Below are 25,321 nucleotides of genomic sequence, written 5' to 3' on the forward strand. Positions count from 1 at the left end.
AATCCCCAAACTAGAAACATGTTAAAAAGCAAAGCTCTGTTTCTTACAGGATGGTCAGCATCCAGTTCTGCTCCATAGCTTAGAATCTGATTGGCAAATCTGTCCAGCTCCTGGATACTTCTTGGGAACCATGGTACTGCAAAACAGAAAAGAAACGGAGACTGGTATGCTTCTTTGTTACTTGGTTAGGGACCTCCTTTTGGTCTTTCCATTTCTTCATCATAAAAATAAATATGTAGGGGTCTAACTTCTGACAGCATTGGCCTTTCCTTGTAATAGAAGGCAAGAGCAAACCCTGCAAATTTTCTTGAATTTGTGGCTGTTTTGTGCTGTTGGAATAATACAGAGCATCAGGAATGTCTAGCCTTTGGCACAGAGCTGGTTTGTAATGTTTATGATTTTCTGTTTATTATTCTGCTTTCTTGGCTTACCCAAACAGTATTTTTTCCAGATTATCCTTGCTTTCACAGTAGCTAGAATCAGCCATTTCAAAGGAACAGCAAGAAATCCCACAATAAGATGAATACAAGACTATTTGACCCCCTGAAAATCTCTTTCTAAGACTTACTTGGTGGGCTCACTTAGGCTAGGATGATGAAATAAAATTATATATGTCAGCCTGATAACTCAGACTAGCATTGTATTACTGCATTTAAAACTTGATTATTTCATTTGATGTTAACTAATTCCTGCACACAGACTTCATTTGTCCTTACCTTCTACAGGACACCTAGGATTTTATAGCTCCCTGTCATTTCCTCCATCTATCATCCTTCAACCTGGCTGACACTTTGCCTATGTATTTCTAGCACAGAAACCACAGCCTGTTCTTGAGCACTCTCATCACTTCTACGTACTGCTTCCAGTTCTGCCATACTTTTGCCGAGGAACAGGAACAGGCCCGTTTAAAGTTGCACCCCATGCTCAGGCCCTGTAATAATGTTCCATGTGCTCTCTATACCATATATAAATCAACTCCATGTATCATGAAGCTAATAACACCCAATGCTCTGTTGCTTTAAGCCCAACGTCTCTCAGAAGTCTATAAATAAAATGTTGGCAATTCATTTAGTGACTTTCTTGTGTGAACAGGGGTGACTTGCTCAGGCAGAGCTAGCAAAACTGCTCTTTGCTCTGTGTGGCTCTGCTCAGCTGGGAGCACTGCCTCTGAGCCCTACCTCCCTCCCCATGTGATTTGTGTTTTTTCCCAGGTGAACCTGATTCCTAGGAAAAGCTTCCCTCTGAGGATGGAGTCCTGGAGCAGTCTGCCAGCAGCTGCTACACAAGCTCCCCACAGTGCTTTGCTGACATGGCTCATCCTGGACCCTGACAGACCACCTATGGGATAAGAGGATAACTCTGCCTCCTGGACTATTCAGCCTTGCTCTTTCTGCTGCACGTCACAGCACGGAGGGTACTTGTGGTGCTGTGTTTCTGTGAGACACCTGCACCAAGGGGCTGGAGTGGCATGGGGAGCTCCTTTTGTGGCCACAGCTCAGCCCCACACAGATGGCTTGCTCCCCTGACCTGCTGTCCCACCACCAGCCCGGCTCCAGCCAGCCTGGCTCTATCCAACGCTTCTGCTGCGAGCCATAAGACTCATTTCCAGCAGGCCGGGCAATGCAGGGGCCTCCCCTAGCTCCTTAGTCCTTTCTGCTGTGCCTCCCCTTCTTCCTCCCAGCAAAAGTGGGCTTTGGTACCTGCTTTCAAGCTGCACAGCCTTCTGCTTTGCTCTGACAGACAGACCAGCACAAGTCACTAGATGGCAGCAGCAGGCCCAGGAAAAACTTCCTCAAGTGACTGCTGAGTTTATTGCTAGCTCTCTTAGTTTCCCCACCTTGCTGTTAGTAACCTTCCTGCACCTCCAGCCCCTCGAGTTAAAACAGCGTGAGGGGGATTAGAAAAAGGGGTGTCTGAGTTCTAGAGAGGATTCAGTAGAGACATACCTCATGAATGATGAGCCCACCCTACCCTCTTGCCCCTATTTTCTGTACACACAGCAGGGCAGGGGGTTCATCTCCCAGCTCTGGCAGTGGCCTTTACATGAAGGTAGGGGGATTGCTTCACTGCTTTGTGCTTCAGACTCACCACTGCCAGGGAAGCTGACACCCACTATCATCAGTGAAGCATCCTGATAAATGTTTTGGGCACTGGAAAAAAGCTGTCTGAGAGCCCACAGCAAAGCACTTGTCAGTGTTCAAGTGAGGAATCACTATTCTCAGGGAAGTATCATGATCTGAAAGGTCCAGACTGTGCAGACAAACCAGTGGAGGCTGAGGCCTGCAGTGGATTTCAGCAATGATATCTGTAGGGATTTGCTGCCTGGGGTCAAAAAGGTCTAGGTGGGCAGAGTTTGAAATATTCCAGCTTCAGGAAGCCATAGAATAGATGTATAAGAATGAATTGTTTTCATTAAACATATTTTATTCTTAAGCTTCCCAAAGCACTTGGTGCAGAGGTTGTGATAAACTCTGGGACAGACTGATGCACTGTCAGTCTCAGACTTGGAGATGGGTGGCTTGCTTTTCCTCTATGTAGGTGCAGCAGATTGTATAGGTACTGGACCTATTTTCAGCAGATTTCTGCCCACCTCCCAGCCCCCCCAGACACTGGTGATAGCTCCAGGAGTGCTGCTCTGAGAGCTGCTCTGGGTGAAAAGGTGCAAGCTGTAAAAGAATCATGAAGATTCTTTGTGCTATTTGCACCAGCATAGCTGGACTTTAGTCCTGAACATTCTCAGCTCTTGTGGCAACAAGAATCAAAGATGCTGAGCATAGCCCTGGCCCAGCCACCAAGCCCATACAACCCTGGCAACAGGCACCAGGGTGCAAAAGAGCTACTGCATCCTCTGTGTAGTTGTGGTGTGCCGGGAGGCTGACCCCAGCCCCCCCTGCAACTATTGAAAAGATCAAATCAAATTATCCCCTGGCTGAATCTCTCCCATATTTTGTTTGCGACATCCTCCTCCAGCCCCGTTCACCAGACTCGCTGTCTGTCTGCACGGCCATTAATGAATTGCCAGAGCAAGCTGTTGCAACACTGGGCCTCTGTGAAGGTCCGAGGAGCAAACGTGGGCTGATCAGTAATAAATATTGATTTGTCTGTAAGTGAAACGGCAGCATTTATGAGATTGTGCTGGACACCCAAGTGGTGACCAAATTACCATGGGGTCAAATGCTTAGCAGAATGCTAATAAGCCATTTATATGAGGGGCAGCAAAGCAGGGGCAGTGAGGACTTCTGCAGAACTCCTCCATTTGGACCATTGTGAGGAGGGTCAAAGACAGGTCTATGCAATTTATAGCAGTTCAAGGCCCAGGTTTAGCCCTTTTTTAAACAGTCCCAAATGCTTTGGCCAGCCTCAGGGTTTAGCAAACAAGGACCCTACAGAACATCAGCCTCCAGTCTGTCTCAGAAATGCAATAAATTGTCTGCATTTGCCTAATGCTACAACAGAATAATATTTAATTATTTTTATTCATGGGCTCCAAGTGGTCTGCAGATATCTAGCTTGTTTCCAAAAAGAGCTATGAAGAGATGCACTGTGTTTTCAGAACAAATCTTCCCATCTCTACAAAAGGCTTTTGGCCCAGTGACTGCTAGACCACCTCGAGTTCTGAAATTACCTTTGGATTTATGGCATTTTGCTGGCCTGCTCACAGCTAAAATTATACTGTCAATCCAAGCCTCCTATTTGTAACTCTTTGGGTTTGTAAAGGGAAACCAAAACTATATTTTGTTTTTGAGAGAGTAAAGACTATTAACAAAAAAAAAAAAAAAAAGAGTGTTCAGGTTAAAAAAGAAGGGGGGGGGGAGTTAACAACAAAGTGTTAAAGTTAACAAAGTGTTGTCATTAACACTTTGGCCAAAAAAGAATACATGTATGTTTAATGCTAAGCTATTCAGGAGGGAAAAGGCCAGTAATTTCCTTTGACTTTCCGCAAAGCACTGCTTCAGGAATGGCACTGTGTGCTTCCTATGGGAAACTGAGTAAAAGAAGAGGTTTTGTTCAAATCATGAGCGTGAGCTAAGTGAATCCCTAACAAGGAAGGACTGAAAGCATCTTTAGGCAGTGGTGAGAGAACTGGTCCCATGGGACCCCAGACTGGCTCCAAGAGAAAACATTCCCAGCTTTACCTGCCAACCTATCAGAGCATGAAGATATCCCCATGAACCATCTGCCTGAGATTTTGCTCCCTGGAGGTGTATTGCTCTCATTCTGTGCTTTGGGAATAATATTTCACAAAAGCATGTCTGTAGATTACAACCAGATTTGCCAGGAGGATACATTTGAAAGGCAGGCTGACCTAAAAGGCACCATGAGGCCTATTAATTGTTAATGCCATCACAGATAAAGGACAACATCTTACCACTCTTCCTACAGTTCAGTCTGCTCCCATTTCAGTCTGCCCATGTAGCTGCCTCAGCCCAGAATTTGCCACCCACAGTTCATCCCCTAAGCAGTGCTTCTTTGACCTTTTGAATATGGCTCTTTGGGGATTTCAGTTTGACTGGACCCTTACTACCCATGAGAGAAGCTGAAATTGAAAGAAAAAAAGAAAAAGGAAAAGGGTAAGAAGAAATATCAATCTTCCTCTCTTTCCTTGGCAGTAAGTTGCTCCCACTTTATGCTATTTCTGAGTTATTGGAACTAACAAACAAACACAAGTTATCCTCTCCAACGGAAGGGGATCAAGTCCCTTTCTGCAGCACTGACAGGATAATCTAACTCAAAAAAATGCTTTGATCAACACAGTAACATGCAGTGAAACTTAATCCTACAGCAGACCATGGGAGTTCTGACTTCTGTGAGGTCAGAATTTCAGTCACTAAACCTTCCTGGCTGATATTTAGAGCTGCATCTCTTTCTGACTCTGGCTTCTGTTTATATATAACTTCAACGTCTTCTTAACAGTAACTAGAAAAACAAAATAATGGTAAATCCTGCTAGGCCCTGTAGATTTCTCCTGGAAATAAAAAATCCCCAAAAAGAAAACGTCTTTGATTTGACATGATCATAAATCAGCTAATCAACCCTTTGTCCCTCTATCTCATGAATGGAGAGAACTGACTCCAAAGAGTATTTGCCTTCTTCTTTTTCATCTTCAAATGCAATGTCATGGGGAAGACACAAAGGAGATGGTAAAAGGATTACCAGCACTGATCTCACAAAGGTATTAATGTTCTTTCATGTTGTTCCTAGGAAGGAAGAGGAAGATCCAGATCTAAAGTATTTAAAGTCTGAAATCCTATTAAAATCACATCTGTTATCTGAAGAGGCATTTAAGTATGTCTCAGACTGGGTGCTGGGCAGCCACCTCTGTACCAAGCAGCCTCAACTCCATCAAAAATTAGGAGTGTGGACAACTCAGAAAATCTTATTTCCATCCAAAGGCAGGATTACTACTGGTCTCCCCAGGATTTCTTCCAGCAAAGAAGAATTATGGTCCCACTGAAGTGGGTGGCAGAGCCTCCCTAATTTCTATAGCAGGAGCGAGGGGGATCCCCAAGCAAAAACAGTGGAGATGTGGACAGTGTTGGACTCGCGTGCAACTGTGCACAGGAGAGCAGGGGAAGCTGGCCACTGCTGGGGACTTTTCCTCCCCTCTCAACTCAGCCCAGAGGTTCATAGGCCCCAAAAGGAAGGGTCTTCAGAGGCCTGCTGACAGAGCCCATGAGACTGAAATTGGAAAGTAAATCCAGGTGTTCAAAGGGTGTACCAGCCCCAGGGAGCACAGGAGGGTAAGCCCTCCCCTTGTCCCCGGAAGATGCATGGGACAGGGCTCTTGTCACCTACGCTACACTACAAGGTTTGTGCCATGGTGATTTGTGAGGTCCCAGAGACATTTGTTAAGGGGGAGGCACTGCAACAGTCAGGGTTTTGCTGTCACTTTTTGTTTTGTTATGCTGCCCTTTGTCAGCAGATCCTACCAGAGTAAGGAGAATATGGAAGGTGGCTGGACTTTGAAGGAAGGATGCATTGAATAAACAGTTTGTAAAGAGTCAGCAAATGAGCAACAACTGGTGTATCAACCCACTGCAATAAAGCAGTCTTTAAGGGACTGGGAGGGGTGTCAGCAAAACAAACAGATGAAAATATAATAGTGTAACAACTGTTGCCAGGAGACCTTGTCAAAATCATGGCCAAAAATGGAGAATGGCAATTTATATTGACAGAAAATCTCCATATGAAAAAGCTTACAATATGGACAAAATAGACAGTGGAAGGGAAACTTAACCATATAGGTCCAAAAGTAACTCCTTTGCTAGAAGAAAAAGAAGTAATTTAAGTATGTTACATAAATATTCCTTCTCAATATTATCCTTGCCAGTATATGCTTACCGGTGTCCTTCTTCTTGGTTCGTGAAAGCTCATGCACCGTTGCACCAATATCATTTCTCAAGGACTTGATGATCTTGTCTAGTGCTGGCACATTCTTGCCTTCCAAATTAATGAAGAATTCATATTCATCTTTGTTGAGACGGGAAGGCCGAGACTCAATGTGTGTCAGGTTTATACCTTTTTCCTATGAGAAAGAGATCTTGGTTACACAGGGTTTGGGGGAAGAAATGTGACATACAGGCTAGCTAAAATTCGTGTCAGTCAACAACCCATACCATACAGTATAAATAGCTCAAAAACAGAGACTTTTCTCTGGTAGCCACTGGACTGAGGATTTTCAGAACAGGGCGAGAGATGAAAAGGAAAACTGAAAAGACTTACCCCTGTGCAGAGCATTAGCATAAGGACCATTTCTACACAAACCTTTGAAAAAGGTGACAGCAGGATACAAGTTGCAAATAGGCTTTGTATTGTAAATGGTGACACCAGTACTGTGAGTAGATATTGGGAACTTGTCTGTGTGGACAAGAACATTTCCACTGGATCAACACAAGAAATAGGAGTTTCACCTTCTTATGAGAAAGTGATTGCTGCATTTATGAGCATCTTTGAAGAAGGTTGGAAAAGCAAGGAGTGGGCCATCCTGTGAGCTAAGCTTCTGCCAAGCCACTGCACAGTCACCTGCAAAGCCACCTGCACACACCTGTGAGCAAGTATTGGGCAGAGATCAAGCTAAACAGGGATCTGCACCAAAAAGGTAGCCCATGGTTATGGGGAAAAAAAAAAAAAAAAAAAAAGTGTGTTTTAGGATCACAGAATCACAAAATTGCATAGTCACTGATGGTGGATGGGTCCTCTGGAAATCTTCTAGTCCAAACCTCTGCTCAAGCAGGCTCCATGAAAGCCAGTTGTTTAGGACTGTTTCTAGCTAGGTTTTGAATGTCTCCACAGTTAGAGACTTCACTTCATAGCCTTTCTGGGCAACCTGCTCCAGAATCTGGTCACTCTTAAAGCACACACACAAAATAAATACCTTTTTTTTTTTTTAATCACAGAAAGTCAAATTCTGTCTCAACAAAGATCTTCACTGACAAGCAGCAGTGCCTCCTAGCTCTCAAGAAAGGGACTATTGGCAACCATAGCTGTGACAACCATGGCCTGTTGGAACCTGACTTCATTTGCTGCTATAACAATGAGTAAAGCAATAGGTAACTAAAAATCATATTCACCCAGTCATCTAAGTGCAAGCCCAGGAAAATAGAGCTCAGTTTAGCTAAACTTCTGAGGTTTTCCTGAGCACTGTAATTCGAATATAAAAATATTATTTTTTTTTTCTTTTGAGAAAAACCTTTTAAATAGATTTCAGTCAGTGCTGACCTTTCTTCAGGCTCCCACTGCAGCTGCAATCTTGGCTGGGTCAGTCCTTCTGTCCCTCACAAGGAACAGTTAACCCCATGAGGAAATTTTGGTCTGAAGAGCAACCCCAAAAGTGCCAGAGGAGCTGACACATGGTGCTCAGCAGCCCTGGAAGAGCTTCTGTTTTGCTGCTTTCAGGCTTAGGAAGACCCTAACCTACATGGGGTGAACTGACAGTCCCCACTGGTGTCAGTGTCAAAACTCTACAGTGAGGTCAAGATTTCATCCATGAAGAAACGCTGCAAGGATCTATTTGTGACCTGCAGGGAAGAAAGAGGGAGCGCTTTTTTTTTTTTTCTCCCTCTAGCTTGAGCTTCTCAAGCACTTTAAGGTTTTCTTTGCTGCTCTCAGTGCTTGCACAGTGCAGGGGGGCATCTGGCTATCAGCAGCAAAGGCCTTATTCACTCCACCACAAAAGGCAGTTTATTACTTGGTAGGAAACAGCATGCATGTCATTCCTCTGTTTCCTGAGTGTCGCACGCTACAGATGAACTTAAATTGTTTGGCTAGATACCAATACAATAAGTTGAAAAGGTCAAAAGCGCATTCACCACCAACTGCTGCTCTTGAGAGATGCTGTCCTCGTGGGGCTGTCTGCAGGCAGAGAATGGCTGTCACTGTGCTGGGCCCCGAGGACAATTTGTTTTAGGCCTCCAAAGCCCCTTTTCACAAAAGAACTGTGCATTGTACCCTCAGCTTGGTAAGGCACTGGGTGGTGGAGTGGCCGGGAGCTGGAAGCTCAAATGACTCCAAGCTGGAAAGCTTTGGGCAGAGTGCAGGCATGGAGGGGTCCCAGCCCCTTCAGCACAGCCGTGCTGCAGAGATGGGTGCAGCACCACAGAGCTGGCACCCATCCAGCAGAGCCACCCACAGAGGTGGAGAGTGGGCACAAAACGCCCCCCTGAGCAAAGGTTGGGCCAGGCACACCTAAGAGGGGGATTAAAAAAGAACTACAAAAAAAAAAAAAAAAAAAAAAAAAAAAAAAAACAGGGAAGACGGAATTATGTAGAGAGTCACCTCTTTTTTTTACACCTGGGATGAATACGATAGCTTTCCTGCAGGGTGTGAAGCCATTTCAGCTGGTTATTCAGGGAGTGCTTGCAACTCAGCAACATGCAAAACTCTTTATCTCTTTGTGATGAGGCTTCAGGACATAGAAGCAGAGCAGCTGAAGGGAGAACCCTTCTGGTGACTGTTTTTAAAGCAGGAGTTCAGCAGCGTACATCCCTTAACTGGTGCTCTCACAGAAGCATGCTCTCATACCCTGCGTATTGCTAATAAGCAATACCCAATTTCAAAATATTTACAGTGGCTCTGTTACTAGCGTTGCTTTACAAATCTCAATTTCATTCTAGTCCAACTACTCCATCTAGTGTTTAATCTTCATAGCTTCACATTATTCAAAACTTGTATCCTTAGTATTGCCAAATCCTGCAATTGCATCATATTTCTCACAGTAGTCAATGTTTTATTTGAAGCTCCAACCTCTAGAGCCAAATGGTTACCATAGAAAGGTGGTGGGGGAAATTTTTAGTTTATTTGCTTATTTTGACCAGTTTTCAGTCTCTCTGTGTTTTTAGGAGTTTGAAATCTTAACAACATATGTCCTCAAAAGACAGATAAGAAGTTTGAATTTATTTATTTGATGAGACTCCATGATTTCTGCGTTAATTTCTGTTGATGAAACCTAACTCCAGGTGTTGGAAGATCTGGCCTGTCACACATTTGGGCTTTGATTTACATCCAAACTGTTAACACTTCTGCCTTTCCTATTTTAGAACTGGTAGAAATCAGCTGAGCCCAAGGCTTGAGATTAGACATGCCTTTGCTGAATCTGACCTATTTTGTTCATCACACCTGCAAAGAACTTGAAGCAGGTTGGTACTTCCCTGTTTCTACTTAGGTTTATGGACTGCATGAAGGGTGAGTCTCTTGTATCCTGTGATGCAGCCTCATACCTTCTGGAGTGCCTCTGAGCAGGTAGAAGGGTAGTTAGCTGCTCAATTTGTATTTAAGTAATAGTGTGAACATCACAAAACAGATTCTGCTTTGAGAACTGAGAGAACATTTAGGAGTAACACTTATCCAAGATCACAAGGGTACAGTATTGGCAGACCCCTTGAAGTTATCAGAAGTCACTCCAATTTTCTTGCTTTTTTTTCTTAAAACCTGACTCCTGAGGGTAACAATTCTCAGCTTTCATTATTTGAATATCCACATTCACTGTGTCTCTTATTACTCCCCATTAGAAAAAAAGTCTCAAGACATGCTCTCAGAGCTAAAAAAAAAAAAAAAAAAAAAAAAAAAGTTGAAACTAAGCCTGTTTTGTGCAAGTCATGATTTTTCAATGACAGGGTTTAGCCATAGGGATGTTGATTCACAGCAGAGGTAATAGAAGACCTTGGGGGAGATTTTCCATTTCCCTGCCTACCATTCCCCAGAGCTGGACCTCAGCCTTGGCTCCCTCTCAGAGGCCATGAAGCAACTCCAGCTTCTTCCCCAGATTATGGAGGAAGTGTCTTGCATGCAGCAGCAGCCACACAATGGCAGTAGATCCCTACACTACAGATATTATGCTACATCAACAATCTTGTGCAGGTCACTGGCAACAAAAATTGACTACTCCCTCTAAGAGATTAATGGCCTGATTGCTAGACAAGTTCTGTTTTCACAGCTACACTGGGAAACTCTGAGTGGGGACAGGTACTTCCTAAAAATGTTGTGGGCTACTGGTTCCCATGGCATTTTTACATCCTTTTGTTTATGCATTACTAAATGCTCCTCTACATGGTTGCTGAAACTAAGCAGAGCTGTGAAATGCATCCACAGACTGTTTATGTGAGTATTGTCATTGAGTAAGTTTGGCTTCATCAGGATACCCACATTATTACCAGATGAATAGCAACAGTGCTACAGCGCTGTTAATGAACATTCAGTGAAAATTTTAATGAAATCTCCCAGAACAAGGATTTACTCACATTTCCTGTTACAATAAATTGATGTCTTGTTTTAACCCTTACCACAGACTAGTTCAGTGCTTCCAGAACAAGACTTTCAGAAGCACTGGTAGAAACTCAGTGCCTAATTTTCATAGATCAAAGAAGTTAGGAAGTCACAGAGGTGCCTTCAGCCACAGTTTCCCAAAGTAAAGACCAAGACACCCATCATGTTCAGCTTTACTCTTCAAGGAACAGCTTCTCAGCTGAACATAAAGTTTCCCCATCTTCTCCCTCACATCTGCCATGGTCTTCACTTCATGAACAAGCTTCAGGAGGCAAAGGGACCCAGAGGGGACCCTGCTAACATATGGCTCCAGTGGGCAGCTGGCCCTTAGTATCCATCACTTCTCACTTCTTCTCCAGCCCTAAAGTTTGCTATAAGGTGTTCAGCACAATAAAGCCACAAAATGCCTGGAGTGGGACAAACAAAAAAGCAAACAAGAACATGTGGCACCCCACAATCACATAGGAAAAGGGCACTCCTCTCTTTAAAATCTTGTCATATCAATCACTGTATCCAGGATCCCTGCTCCCCTGGCCTAGGAAAGAGGAGAGCACAGTGTGAAAACATTGATTTGAAGCACTGAGTTTAGATGTAGTAAAGACAGTCGTAGCTGTGGCTTATGCACACTGTGGTGTAATGGCATGCCTCGCGTGTTCACCTATCAGTGCAGACACCTCCAACACACCCCCTGGCCAAAGTGACTGCCCGCCTCTCCTGATTTGGAAACAAAATGCTGCCGAGCCAATACCTACCCAAGGGATGAAGGGATATCTGTCACTTTGGACTTTCTGTTGAATAAAGTAAGCTACAATACAAAAAAAAAAAAAAAAAAAAAAAAAAAAAAAAAAAAAAAAAAAAAAGGCACAGTCATCTTTGCTGGCTCTGAAAGCTCAGAGTCATGTTCAGTGCAGGCTTTAATCCCAGCCAGTCCTCCCATGGTGTAGTAATTTACTCTGAGAGTAAGAGTTCTACCTGATGCAAATCAGCAGGGCAACTTGTGAGCTAGAGCCCTACTGACTGGAAGTAGCACTGGTGAAGGCTGGACCTTGTACTGAAGTCCTTCTCTGTTCTTGGGAAGGTCATGTCAGTGAAGAGGAGATGGAAGGCTCCTGTGTGATGATGGGTTGAGCAAATATTTAATATTTTCCTACACAGTGTTTGACATGTACTACAGCTGAGATGTCTGCTACTACTTGTAAAATAATCATAAAAAAAGACCTCAGAGGAAAATAATGTTTTTATAAATTCATGTGGAAAAAAAAATCAACTCAAACTAAGGGCAATCCTTTTTATATATTGAAATGCTTAGTTCTAGTTTTTGTATATTAAATTTAAATTTGGAAATACTGATCTTTTGGCAGAAGACTTTTTACTTTTTTTTTCTTTCAAAATGGACTTTAAAAGAAAAAAAGTGATCTCAATTTCAATAAGCTTTTATCACTAGAGAAAATAAATATTCACATCAATTGTAATCTTATCTTTCAATTTTGATAAGAACCCTGGAAGATTTCGGTGGGGGGAGGGAGGGTTCAGGGGCTTACACTCTGTAGCTTTCTTATTTCTCCAGTGAATCAAAAAACATAACTCCACAATGACTATGATTTGTCTTCCTGATTTTAAGCATGATATTTTGTTTATGTTATGTTCTGTGTCAGATAGATGTTAATTCCAGTTTTGGATTCCTAGCTACCATCTTCTGTAACACCATAACTCAGACAAACAGTGTATGGCTGCACCAAGCAGTGCCTTAGTTTACAGTCAAATTAAAATAAGGTCGGCATAAGGGCTCTGCTGATGGGTTTATGCTGTCTCTACAGCCACTCTCAAGCCCACAAAGAGGACAGATTTTCCCAAGCAGAACCCATAGGGAAGCCGCATCCACACTGTGTTGGATAAAGATTATGTATAAAAAGGCTTTTCAAGTGAAAATAATTGGGTTTAATTATTTAACCAAAACGCAAATCTTTACCACATGCCAATATACATACAGAATAGCTAGAGTGAAAGGAAAGTCGATTCAGTATTAATGATTTGTTTATTGCTAGACATGACTGAGCTGCTATTACATCTGTTTTTTCTTTTCAGAGGTTATGCATAAGTCCAACACTGAAACACAGTAGAGAAAATGAATAAAGAATAAGAGGAACATAGACATAATAAAGAAGATTTTGGACATAAAGCCAGCAGACATAAAGAGCTCAGTACATGGAGGAGATTCCTCAAGGAAAAAAAAAAAAGAAAAAAAAGAAAAAAAAATCCTTCAATCTACATAGTCCTCACTTTAGCCACAATCTTGAGTGTAAGTGGGACCTCAAAAGAAAGCAAGAGTTTGGGTCTCTGAGCAAAAAGCAGATGTGAGAACAAGTGGCACTCTGTCAGCTGCATGAGCAACATTGAGGGATGTTTGTGCAGGACAAATAATAGATTATTCATCAAAACACAGTGAAATTCCCTTAAGTTTGATGTCACAGTTGTAATTCTGGATGCAAGTCTGTGCCAGGTGCATGTGCTCTGTAGCAACTGGCCTTGTGCCTTCACCTGCCTGCATAGGCGGCTCCCCTACCTTCAGTCCACCCAAAACAGGGGTTTACCCAGTTCACTGGGCTGTGTTTGGACACCACTTCCTTCTCTGGGAGTTTTGCCTTCTGGTTGAACGTGGATTACATCTGAACTGAGGAGCGGCCATGGTGCTTGATGTGCCACTGGTCCTGGGCCCCGTTATCCAGGCCTCCAGGCCCAATTGCGGGGCAGGGCTGTAGAACAGCACGGTTCCCCTCGGGTTCTTGCTCCAGTGGACACCAGGATAGGAGCTGATGCCTGGCCCAGTGCAACCTCAGCATGGAAATGGGGCATGGGTTGGTGGTGAGGAGGTATTCCTGCATCCTGGGCAGGGACACAAGAGTGACAAGTTCTCCCAGAATAGCAGGAATTTTGCTCCAGCTGGCAAACCAAGGTGAGGATGAACCTCCCCATGTCCACATGAAGACTTGCTTTACAGAAAGGCAGCCTGGCTTCTGCTAGCACCATGAGGTCTCCGCTTTGTTGAGTGTCTTCTCAAACCCTCATGTGGCAGTCTGGACCTTGCTTCTGTGCCTTCTTTGCTCTCTTCAGAGAGGATTTCTTTTCAACACTTGCATATTTAAAGTTCTTTTAATTCTCTGCATTCCCCCCTCATGGCCCAGAGTAGTTCTGTAGGCTGTCTAGAAAAAAGGCAAAATCCTCAAAGAGGAATCCTCAAAGCACAGGAGGCACGGCCCTTTAATAATTCCCAAGTGCCAGCTGGGAGGAAGAAAGGGCAGAGCCCTTCTCTCTGCCTACATTCCCATGCCCGAGTGCCCGGAGACACCCCAACAGCCCAGGCAGCCCCAGCTGTGGTCAGGACCAGGGAGGGTCCAAATTCAGCGTGTGCGGCCAGCCCTCAGCCTCGGCACAAATAGCTGTGGAGGTACGTCCCTCTGCAGGGACCAGCATCTGTGCTGCTGCTTCCACTCTGGGGAACAGTCTGATCGTATTTTGTGGCTTTTGTGTTTTGTTTCCTCCTTCATGTGGCTGTGTGAGGCAGCAACAGCCAAAAGAGACACATCTCCTCCCTGTGCCACCCCTCTTAGACTTACTCGCCACATTTCCTCAGGACAGCGCCAATGTGGTGGCTGTAACCCAGGGGACAAGGCTGGGGTCTCCCTCTCCAGACAAGCCCACCAACAGTGGGTCCGGACCAGCTCCTGTAGCTAACCTGGTTCTCACAGATGATTTTGTCAAGCAGGAAAGGGATATAAGAAGAAAATCTTCTGGAAGTTTTCTGCCTTGTCCCCATTCTTATCTTCCTTTCAGAGCAGAGAGGGCATCACCTGTGTATCACCACCTTCCCCGGCTCTGCTGTAGGTGCCTCAGATCACAAAGTCTGTCCCCCTGAGACACCATGGTCATGGCCCAGCCAGGAAAGGGTGGAGGTTGTCTCAGCCATGTAGGCTCATCACTTACACACATGACAAGGTCCATCCATTTCCCACCAAGATTGCCAACAGAATTCAAATCTTGCCCAAGAGCACCTATGCCAGGCCTTTTGCAACCTTTGCGCTGGGGGAGGCTGCAAGTTGGCCCAGGAAGAATTGGCCTCATTGGGATGGGAATCTACCTGTCCAACAATGCAGAGCTCCTAAACCTGAACTTCCATCCCCCCTGTTGCCATCAGAGTTGCAGGGGAAAACCATGATTCAGCTTGCCTAGTTTGGGTACCTGCTTTGGGGCAAGAAGAGTCACATCCTAGATGCAGCTACTTCTCTCCCTCCTACACCAAATCCCATACAGAAGAGTTGGTAATAATTTGCTTAGTAGATGGCAATCCATTTAACAAGAAATATCAACAGCCTTCCTTAGTTCATTTACACCTACTGTCAACATACAGACATTTTGCGGGACTGTGTTACAGTAGTCAGTTCACAGCTTTAGACCAGCTCTGCTGTCATTAGCATGAAATCTCCTTTATCTTAATGATTCAAATATGGCCTATAACTCATAATTATTTTCTGTTTGTACTAATAGTGCACAAATCTTTCATTTCCCAGTCAGTTCAGTTTATGAATGGAAAGTATGCAGACCACAACTTATTACACTGTAGTATAGACAGAACTGCTTTCAGGCACAACTATCACGTGATGATGTTTGTTTTGTTTTTTTTAAAAAAGTTGCAAAACCAATATAACAGAGTGTGGGAGCACAGAGTACACAGCTGTATGTGTTGCAATACAAGCATGCTGAATTACAAGGATTTCGTGCTTTTTAAACAGCATCCATGACATCTGGGAAATATTTCTTCAAGAATAAATAGGCACACAATGTCCTGAAAGGTAAATGTCTCCTTGTTTCCCCCAGAGCTTTCCAACTCAGCCAGTACAAGTTCATGAGTTCCTTGGGAGTGAATAAACTGAAAAATGCTGTCATTTTGGTGCTGTTTCAGAGGTACCCTCTGTGCCCTCTGTAGAAATACCAATACTGGAAAGTGGTGAGTTTGTTTATATCAGATATACTGAGGTGGACAATAGCTATGAGGACAGTTGCTCCCTCCAGTAGAAATGCTTCATGCCCCACAGCTCATGTTTGGGTTATATTTGCCTTTCTATACTATACATATACCTACCCAAATGCCAACCCCAGATTATGACCCGATTCACTTCTGCATCTTATTCTGGCAGTTACAGTGGAATACTTCCTTATTAAATGTAGAAAAATGCAATTTATTTTTTTTACCCTTGTGTCAGTTAAAGGTGAAGGTTTTAATTTAAAAGCTAGAAATCTAACTTTTCACTTAAAAAGGCATCTTGAGCTCCAGGACTTTAAGTGATTTTAACTTCAGAAAAGATACAGTTCCTGTTTACCCCATTATGGCAATGAAATGGGATTAACAACGTGATGATAAACACCCTGAGCAAATGTTTCTGCAATGGAAAAATTTAAAGACACGGTCGGGTCTCCTGAAAAAAAAAAAAAACATTTACCTCAAACGTGCGCAGAACTTTAGCCAGTGCCCCAACTTCTTCTTTCAAAGAGAAGATCAAAGAAATAACACCATTTTTATTTGAGGGCTCTTCAATATACATAGATTCCTGAAAGAAAAGAACGAGAAAATCTTTAAGTTCACCCCAGGAGCCAGGTTTACCTTTCTCCACCATCATTTTGCACTGAATCAGTGATGTAGACAGGACATACAGATGCTTTCAGTAGGAATCAAGGAATTGTTGCTTCCAGGGACAGCTCTGGGGCTGCTCTTATTTATCATGGTAGAGGCACAAAACCCATTCTTGGAAACTATGTCCCATGTGTGAGGAAGGTATTCAAAAATGGGGGAAAAATAGCCTAACTCCATTTCAGTGCTGTGTCACTTCTCAGGTATACCAAGCTCAGGGAAAACTGGAAACATTACTGTACTTTGGTTTCAGCTATGGTGAAAGATCTTCAAGCTTCATTTTCATTAATGCTCAGGATTAAGAAGAACAAGGTAGATTAGCTCTGTGCAGAGATACAGGCCATGATCTGCATTTCTCTTCAGTTCTGTTTCCATCTTCCAGGTAACATCAGGAGAGGTGGTATTCACAACAGGGATACGGAAATTGGTTTAAAAACAAAATAAGATATCACCACCACCCCCCAAAAAAAGGAGGGGGAAGAAAATGCTATCACAAATTTTAATTCTTCTGTAAATCCTGCAGTGATTAAAGACTCAGAACAAGACATGTTTTCATTTATGTTTGTTCCTGACTCTTACTGATTTTCTGCTCTGCAAATTCCAAAACACAATTTCCAGTACTCCCAAGCAGGAGGAATGTTTGTTTTAATTGTTTTCATGTCTTAATATGTCTCTGTACATGTGTTTCACAAAATCTTGGTTACGTACAGAAGAGCTATTTCACCACTTTAGGAACAGGAAACTCAGTCATGGAGTGGGGCCAGTTTTTCAAAATTACCTGAGTACCTGACATGGAAGGTAACAGCCTGATGATTTCCAGAATTGCTTAACTTTTCCACTGTCAGCATAAATGGGGTAAAGTTGTGCCAGAGGAGGTTTAGGTTGGATATTAGGGAGAACTTCTTTACTAAAAGGGTTGCTAGGCATTGGAATGGGCTGCCCAGGGAAGTGGTTGAGTCACCATCCCTGGAGGTCTTTAAAAGATGTTTAGATGTAGAGCTTAGGGATATGGTTTAGTGGAGGACTTAGTGTTAGGCCAGAGGTTGGACTCGGTGATCTTGGAGGTCTCTTCCAACCTAGATGATTCTGTGATTCTGTAAATCTGAAGCACAACCACCACAAACTTTTGGAAGTCACAGTAAGATCTTATTTGTGTGTCTGTGGCCTTGGGCAAATCACCCCTGGATGGCATTTCAAAGATCACACCAGACATCAGCAACACAGAGGGTTGTAACAGAGGCTGATGTAACAAGTCCTAGGTCAAGGCCTGACTAAAAGTATCCACCCTTTCAATTTTTCTTTATTAAGACCTACATTTTCAGTCAGAGTTCATCCCCGCTTTAGCTATTGCTAAATTTAACATATAAATCAGAGCATAAAGAGTCTCAGTTCCCAAATATTGTCCTTAGAAATAGCAAAAGCAGTCTTTGTAGCAGACAGATTAATAATGAAATCCAGCTGCCCAAAAGCCATAAAACTCTTGGTGGGACTACATTTTCTGAGGCAATGTTATAATGAATTGCCTTTTTTTTTTTTTTTTTTTTTTTGTAAAATAAATAATTCCTGATTCTTCAGGCTGACTTTTAGGCTGCTGCTAATGTGAACATTCATTGCTGGAGTCTGACAACAGATTTTTCCACCTAGTTTTATTTCCAGTGGTCACACAAATTATCTAAATGATTTCCATCCTTACAGGGAAACTCTGGTGGGAACTGTAGTAGAAAGATTGGTCTTATGGACCAGAGGGAAGATTGTCACCTACTCAGCTGTGCTATGTCTTGGAGTATCTCCCTATTCTCTGGTTTCTCAGCCAACCAGGGAGCTGGCCTTGCTCTTAGCTGGTAGGGACCAAGAGGAAAAGCAGTCAAGAATGGTGCAGCAGCTGGCTAATGAAAGCCATTTGACATCTGAAGCAACCACAAGGGTTGACAGTGACAGGAGTCTGTCAAAAAGCAAACAAAATGTCAGTAGCCTGAAAATTTTATTATAGTTAGTGTAACCAAAACTGTCATCTGAAATTGTGGTCCTGCATGGCTTTGCTGTTACAATTTCTCCATCTCAACAAGTTAAATTCACCCTAAGGACAGAACTGAGTTAAGCCAGTGTCTGCTTAGTGGACCAAGAATTTGGTTTTCATGGTCTGCTCTAGAAATGTTTTAAAAGACTTGTAGTCACATTTTTTAAATGTTCTTGCCAAGGCATGCCTCATGGAGCAGCTTCTGTTGCAGGTTCTCTTGACTCTGTGTGACAAAGGAAGAATTTGTGTTTTGAACATTGGCAGAGGATATAATACAAGGCTCAAGTCCTACAAGGTAATTTTGATATTAATTAATCTCTTTATACAGTGATAGATTCTCATTGGTCACTAGCCTTGATATACTGAGATCAGCCACTTTTAGGCTATTCTCACTCATTTTCCCACTCTTGCAAATTGGTTTATGTTGTGCTAAAAAGTTGCAGAAGGCAGTAGGCACTAATTTTGTAAACACGGTGACAATTGCTTAACATTTTGCACATCTGCATGTGAATGTAGATCACTGGGATGGTCTTTGTACAAAAGTCAGTGCATGCCTAAATCTGTCCAGAGAGGTGGAGGCTTTCAGTGCAAGATGAAGACTAAAAGCGTTATTTTCCTGACAGGTACGCAGATCTTATCGATATGTATGGAGGCACTATACATCAATAGACATTGGAGCCAACGCATCAACACAAATGCAGGCACTCACATCTATTGCTGAGCTTTTTGTCATATATATGCGTATTTTTTAACTGTTGATCATGGCTAATCTGTTCTCAATCCTAATTCTAATTTCTTGTCTCTCAATCTCTTATATAGAGATGAAATGCAGCTTTGGGACAATTCTGTTCTTTTACTACTGTTATTGTGATTAAGAGTTGAACAAATCGTTTCATTGTCATTGAAACACTGTCTATATGATATGCATGTGACCTATTAGTGTATAAGAACCAGTTGACAAATACAGACAACCATTTCTGGACCTAGCAGTCTCTTACATCAGTGATGTGTAGATGCAGGGACAGTTTGCCTGAGTGCAATGCAAATCTATGTTCTTAATTAACTACTTCACACAGAGACTGATATTTCCTTTCTGACACATGGCAGTTTGGGAGGTCAATAATACAGACCTGTCAGCCTTCAAACTCATTTCTGAGTTGTTTAACCCTTCAGTGTGAATTCCAACACTGCTGAAGCTAGAGGAAGTTTTTTTCTGTAGTTTCAGAGAAAGTGAATAGTATACAAAATAGTATAGAAATAATAGAAATATAGAAGAAAAAAAAAAAATGAAAAAAATATTTCAATGGAAATAAGATTCCAAAGTTACTCTTAAAAATTGAACAAGTTTCCAAGCCATTTAGAGTCCATTTCTTAAGGTAGCTAGATGCTCAGCTCCCACAGATCTCACTGGGACCAAACAATTAGGCAACTTGGAGAAACAGCAAGGTGGAATAGTAGCGTATCCCTAGGGGAGTTCAACCTCAGCACATGAAGCAGTAGGAAACCAGGCTTCCTTGGTTGCTCTGTACCTAAAAAGACATGTAGGAAATGAAGCCCGTTTTTTCATATCTTCCACAGCTTGTCCCCAGCTTCAGAGGCATTGCACAGGACAGAATTCGGTCCTAATAATTAACCAGGCTGGCCTCAAATTATGTCACTTGCTCCTATATTATCTATAGTGCCTGTAATCGAAAGTCATGGGTTTCAGTACTTTCCTGTATTTTCCAAAATAAAGAGTTCAAAGTAAGTCAGTAAACATCCAGGGAAAAAAAAAAAAAAAAAAAAAAAAAAGGAGCGGGGAGGGAATATATGTCAGAGTGCTAAAAGTTAACAAATAGCTCCACCAGAAGAGCACATAATTTCCCTAAACTAAAGAAGACAGCTTGTTCTCGTCACACAGGTTTAAGAGACCTCTAATTATTTGCTGGTCTTTTCTGCTGCTTCTTCTATTTGCCATGTACGCAAGGATACATTTACAGAGGTCCCCTGACCCTGATCTGTTGTCTCTCCTTCCTTTCCCCTGTTGGAATGTTTTCATTTTTGCTCTCACCACACATTTGTGAGCACAATTAACTCCAGACAAGCACGCCAGCTGCCAAAGGGAATAACGGTGGCATCCAAACACCAAAAACTGTTGAGACAGGCACATTGTTTCCTCCCATCTTGGGCATCTTAGAGAACGGGAAACAAGATTTGCAAGCATGGAGGGGCACAGAGGGACTCCCTGCAAACAGCAGGCGCACAGGCCCCACCACTTACCTGGAAAAGTTCACCGTTCATCTTGCAGTGCTGCGCGTCCATGTTGCGGAGGCGGCGATGCCCACACAGGGAGGCTGCGGGTGAAGCCTTCTGACCTTACAGTGGTGGCCAGAGCTCTGTGCAAAGGTATTTAAAGTGGAGGAAGCGAGGCAAAGCCATCCCCTCCTCCAGCTCCCTCCCCCCAGATGCTGTGCCAAGGGGGCGTTCTCCCTCCACGCCCCCCACCCACCCAGCCCTGGCACATGGACAAGCCAGCCCCTTCGGTCCCCCCCAGCATGTAGCAGCTCTCCAGCATATTGTTTCTATCTGTGCCCAACGTGGACGAACGGCATGCTTTGAATTAGCAGCCTTCCTTCCCCTGATCAATGTCAGCCGCTGCTTTCATTCCTGTACATCAACGCTTTGACTTGGGTTCAGCCTTCCCCCTCGTCTGTTCCTGTGGCTGTGTGTGTGTTTAGTGACTGGTGGGTTTCCCTTCCATGTGATTGGAGATCAGATGTTCTCCAGGAACCTGTCTGCATGCCAGACACGGGGCACAACTCAGCAGCAGCTGGACTGTTTGTCTTTTAGTGAGGCCCTTTGGGCTGCATCCAAGAGGTCAGAGAGCAGGGGACAGCTCTGCACACCAGCCACTGGAGACAACAGAGACCCAGTATAAAGCATTAAACAGGTGTTAACTTCATGAACCTTTCTCTGGGATATGGAACTCAACATGGGGAAAGGGAAGGAGGTAAAGGAAGAAAAGGAGCAGGGAGGAGACAGAAGAAATGCAGAAGGTGCGCATGTGTTTTTAGGTATGTCAGCCATGGAGAGCTACAAGGGGAAGAGGGGGAACATGAATGAATTCGGAAATGGTTAGTAAAGGGTTAGTACAAACCAGCCAACACTTGGATTGGAAAGAGTCACCAGAGAGACTGAAGGAATGAAGGAAAGTTATAGCCTGATACTAGAGGGCAGGTGAAAAGAAAAAAAAAAAAAAAAAAAAAAAAAGAGAATGATCAAGGTCTATTTTGTTATTTGGAAGGTTGAAGTTTACACTAAGACAGTCTATGTCACAGCAGGTAATCTTGCTGCATTTTTCTGATGAAGATAACTTCTGTGGAACAGAAGAATCAACCCTTCACAGTTATTTGAGCCTTGAGGGAAATTCTACCGCATGCTCCAGAACAAATTCAGACTGGTAAATTTCAACCAAGACTTGCCATGAATTATTTGTAGTTATGAAATCTGATCAGTAGGGAGGCACTTGCAAGAATCTTAGTCCAAACCCATGTTCAACCCTATGATCATCAAGTCAGAATCCAGCCCAATGAAATTATGTACTGTATGATGTACATCTGCAGTAACTCAGAGCTTTAGACACAAAACCTACATTTTTCAGAGAACCTTCTTGTTTGTCCATCCTATGGGCATATGCACAGGTAGAAAGTGACTTTCTGAGATGAACTGCAATCCTATGTTATAGGCTAGCATCAAGGTAGGCAACCAAATATAATAAACATGTGCCACCCTGGACATTGCTGTCACCAAAGCATCAGGCTGGGGCAAGGAGAGGTGGTGCAGTAGGTGAAGGGCAGGTTGACCTTGCTACCAGTATTAAAACTACTGCTTTTGAACTGTTCAGCCAACAGGTTCACTATGGGAGGCAGCATTTTGTGTCCTGTGTTTGTGCAGCACCCAGCACAGGTCTGTTGATGCCAGGGACATTGAAGGCCACCTCGCAAAAAAAAAAAAAAAAAAAAAAAAAAAAAAAGAGAGAGAGATGAGGATGGTGATAACACTGATTATAGTAGTCCCTGTGTAGGACAGGACAGCTTCCAGTAACTGTTCTTGTTTGCTTTTTGCTTTGCCCACATGCCGTGCCTCTCTACATGGTATGTTTTTCAACTAGATTTTAAAACAGATACATGTCCTAAGTCTGAACAAAACAGCTATGTCAGCAAAAGTCATAATCTTTTTTTTTTCAATCATTTGTGCCTTCCTTTTTCTTTGTTTTTCTCTTTCTACTAACCTTTGTTCTTCTTTTCCTTCTCTGAGGCTTTCACATGCACTGAGTCCTTTTCCTTTCCTCCATCCCTCTCCTCTCCTTTTCTTATGTTTTGCACTTTCTGTTCACTCTACCTTGACAATAAAGACAAAGTAAAGTGAAATACTGGATACACTAAATATTGCTTGTGCTAAATCCTTGTAATTTGTTTGTTGTTTTTGTTTTGGTTTGTTGTTTTTTTTTTTACGACTCCTCCCACGCTCTGTTTTTTCTATTTATATTGCAAGCTTATTTCTTACTCTTATTGCTACATAATCATAATGATATCACTAGTGTGTTGCCACTGGTTCACTGTTTAATCAGCCTGGACCTTCAGAAACTGCCAGGTAGCAAAAGGCATTGGCTGAGGGTAGCAAAGCTCCTTCTTGCTAGGAGGAATTCCCAAATTCTCTTGTTCTGGAGCAAAGTAGTGTGTGAGTTTGTGTGTGCGTGCATGCACAAGCTAGCATTTACTCCAATGCCATTGCAGCATGAACACGATTGCATCAGTTCTGGTTACTTTGGACCATTTCTGAATCCAGATTGCCTGAGCACTCTTTGAAGTCGTAGTTCAGCCTACCAAGTGGAAGTTCTTTGCCCTGCCATGATATTGCAAACTGGGATTTCCCACTTGTGTTTCAAGTTGTCCCACGGCTCTGGTTCCACAGCCCCTGGGTGAGCACCTGAGCCTTGGGCTCTGCTGGTCCTGCTCTGGGCTCTTGCTGCAACACCGTGCAACCCACTCCTTCCCTTCCAACCATGTGCAGGTAGGCACTGCTGTCCTGCATTGCCTTCATCTGAAAACACCTTTCGTCACCCAGAAACACATGCCCCACACACAGCCATTTCTGGCCGTGCTGCTCAGCCACAACTAAAAGGGCTCTTTGCACTGAAACTTGGCTGGTTCCCTGGACGGCATGCTGCAAGTTCAAAGGGCCACAGACTTTGGCTGCTTTTCAGACTGCTTTCTCCCCTTTCTGCCTTTAGGCAGAGTTTGGAGAGCAGCATCTTACCCGGAGCTGAGTTTTTTCTGGCTTGGGCAGGGATACGAGGACACCGGGACTATCCTTGGCCTGCGGCTCCCTGCAGGTTCGGGGTGTCCCCATCGGGCTGAGTGAGCAGTGAGCGATGGAGAGGGGCTTTTCTAGAAGCTGCTGAAAAATTCCCAAATGATGGCTGAATGAGGATGTGTGAACAAGGCAGAGGGGTGTCCCAGGTCGATATTCCCCATGGATTTCCCAGAGGTCTCCCGGTGCAGTAGCTCCCCTTAGGCACCAACCGAGCCTCCTATCCTCCCGCCCTCCGGCTGCAAAACCTCCGGGCCATGTTCCCCGCTCCTGGCAAGAGCCGGGCTCGCCGCCCGCTCCTGGAAATGCCTCATTTCCCTGCTAGCCCCGCTTACCCCCGCGGGTGGCCGGGAGGTGGCACTGTGTCCCCGCGACAGCGACCGACGGGTCGGGGAAGGGGATGCGGACTGGGATGGGGACTGGAATGGGGACAGGGAGGCGGCTGCACCCCCATGCCCCAGGGGGGGGTCCGCCTCCCAGGCTGCATGACCCCAACCCCTCTCCATCCCGCGGACTGCCACCTCGGAGGGGACAGCCTGGGGAACCCACCCCTACCGCCCTCCGCTCCTCCGTCCAAAATTTTCCTGTCCAAAAAGTGTGTGTTGGAGGGGTTGGGCGGCGTTGGGGGGGGGGGGGAGGAGAATGGGGGGGGGGTCAGCCCGGTGTGATTTATCCCGGCCGTGATGGACGCGGGACGCGTGGCCGCACAATGGGGCCACCGGCGGGCCAGGGGCAGCGCTCGGCGGGCGTGGGGCCGGGGGGCGGCAGCGCCCTGCGGGACCCGCGGAGGGGACATCGGGGACGGGGACGGGCTGGGGTGGGCGGCTGGGGTGGCTGCTGCTTTTTCCCCCCCCGCCCCCCGTTCCTTTTTTTTTTTTTTTTTTCTCGCAGCCCTATATGCAAACTGTCACTTCAGGTTAGCACAAGACCTGATGTAGCTCATTAGCATGAGCTGTATCTAATATGCTTAAAACCTCTAATTATTTATTATGCCCTAATTGGCAGCCCAAGAAATGTCTCCAAAGTGATGAGGGTTCATCCCAAAGCGCCTTTTCGAGAAGAATTCAGCAGTGTCCCTGGTCAAACGTCATTTTTAATTCTTCATCGGTGGTGCAGGCTGTATTCCTCTGGTAGACGATACACCAGAAAGCTCCTGCAACTTGCTGTCCCGGGAAGGAGCTTCCATCCACCCTGGGCAGGACGGGCAATAATTAGTCACCAACATGTTTTAATGCTCAAAGTCCTTCTTTCTTTAAAGGCATGCTTAGAAAGAGACATTTAAGTCTATCAAGTATGCAAAAATGTATGCAGATGCTCCTTGAAAATGGCTTACCCGAAGGAATAGTCACCAGGAAAAAATCACTTTCCTGCGTCCTAAAAGTAGGAAAGTTTTGAAAATTATATTCACATAGAAACTGTTTCAAAATAAGTTCACCACTCTGGGGTCCCCCACCCCCTCCCCTGCCTCCTAATTGCCTTTTTTTTTTTTTTCCTTCCAAGTCTGTATT

At 44.1% G+C, this 25,321-nt stretch overlaps 1 protein-coding gene across 1 annotated transcript in view; it reads right to left on the reverse strand.

Moving 5' to 3' along the window:
* Nucleotides 1–20,839, reverse strand: part of LOC309878259 (phenylalanine-4-hydroxylase-like) — a 40,513-nt gene extending 19,674 nt beyond the window's left edge. Inside the window, exons 1-4 of the mRNA XM_082760541.1 lie at nt 20,721–20,839; nt 16,257–16,364; nt 6,343–6,526; nt 48–136 (exon numbers count right to left, since the gene is read on the reverse strand). Coding sequence (XP_082616667.1) covers nt 48–136; nt 6,343–6,526; nt 16,257–16,364; nt 20,721–20,762 — 423 coding nt within the window. The 5' untranslated portion in view covers nt 20,763–20,839. The remainder of the gene's footprint in view (nt 1–47; nt 137–6,342; nt 6,527–16,256; nt 16,365–20,720) is intronic.
* Nucleotides 20,840–25,321: the final 4,482 nt, after the last annotated feature.

Source organism: Aythya marila (genome assembly GCF_965140915.1).
Source record: "Aythya marila genome assembly, chromosome: 1".
Lineage (NCBI taxonomy): Eukaryota > Metazoa > Chordata > Aves > Anseriformes > Anatidae > Aythya > Aythya marila.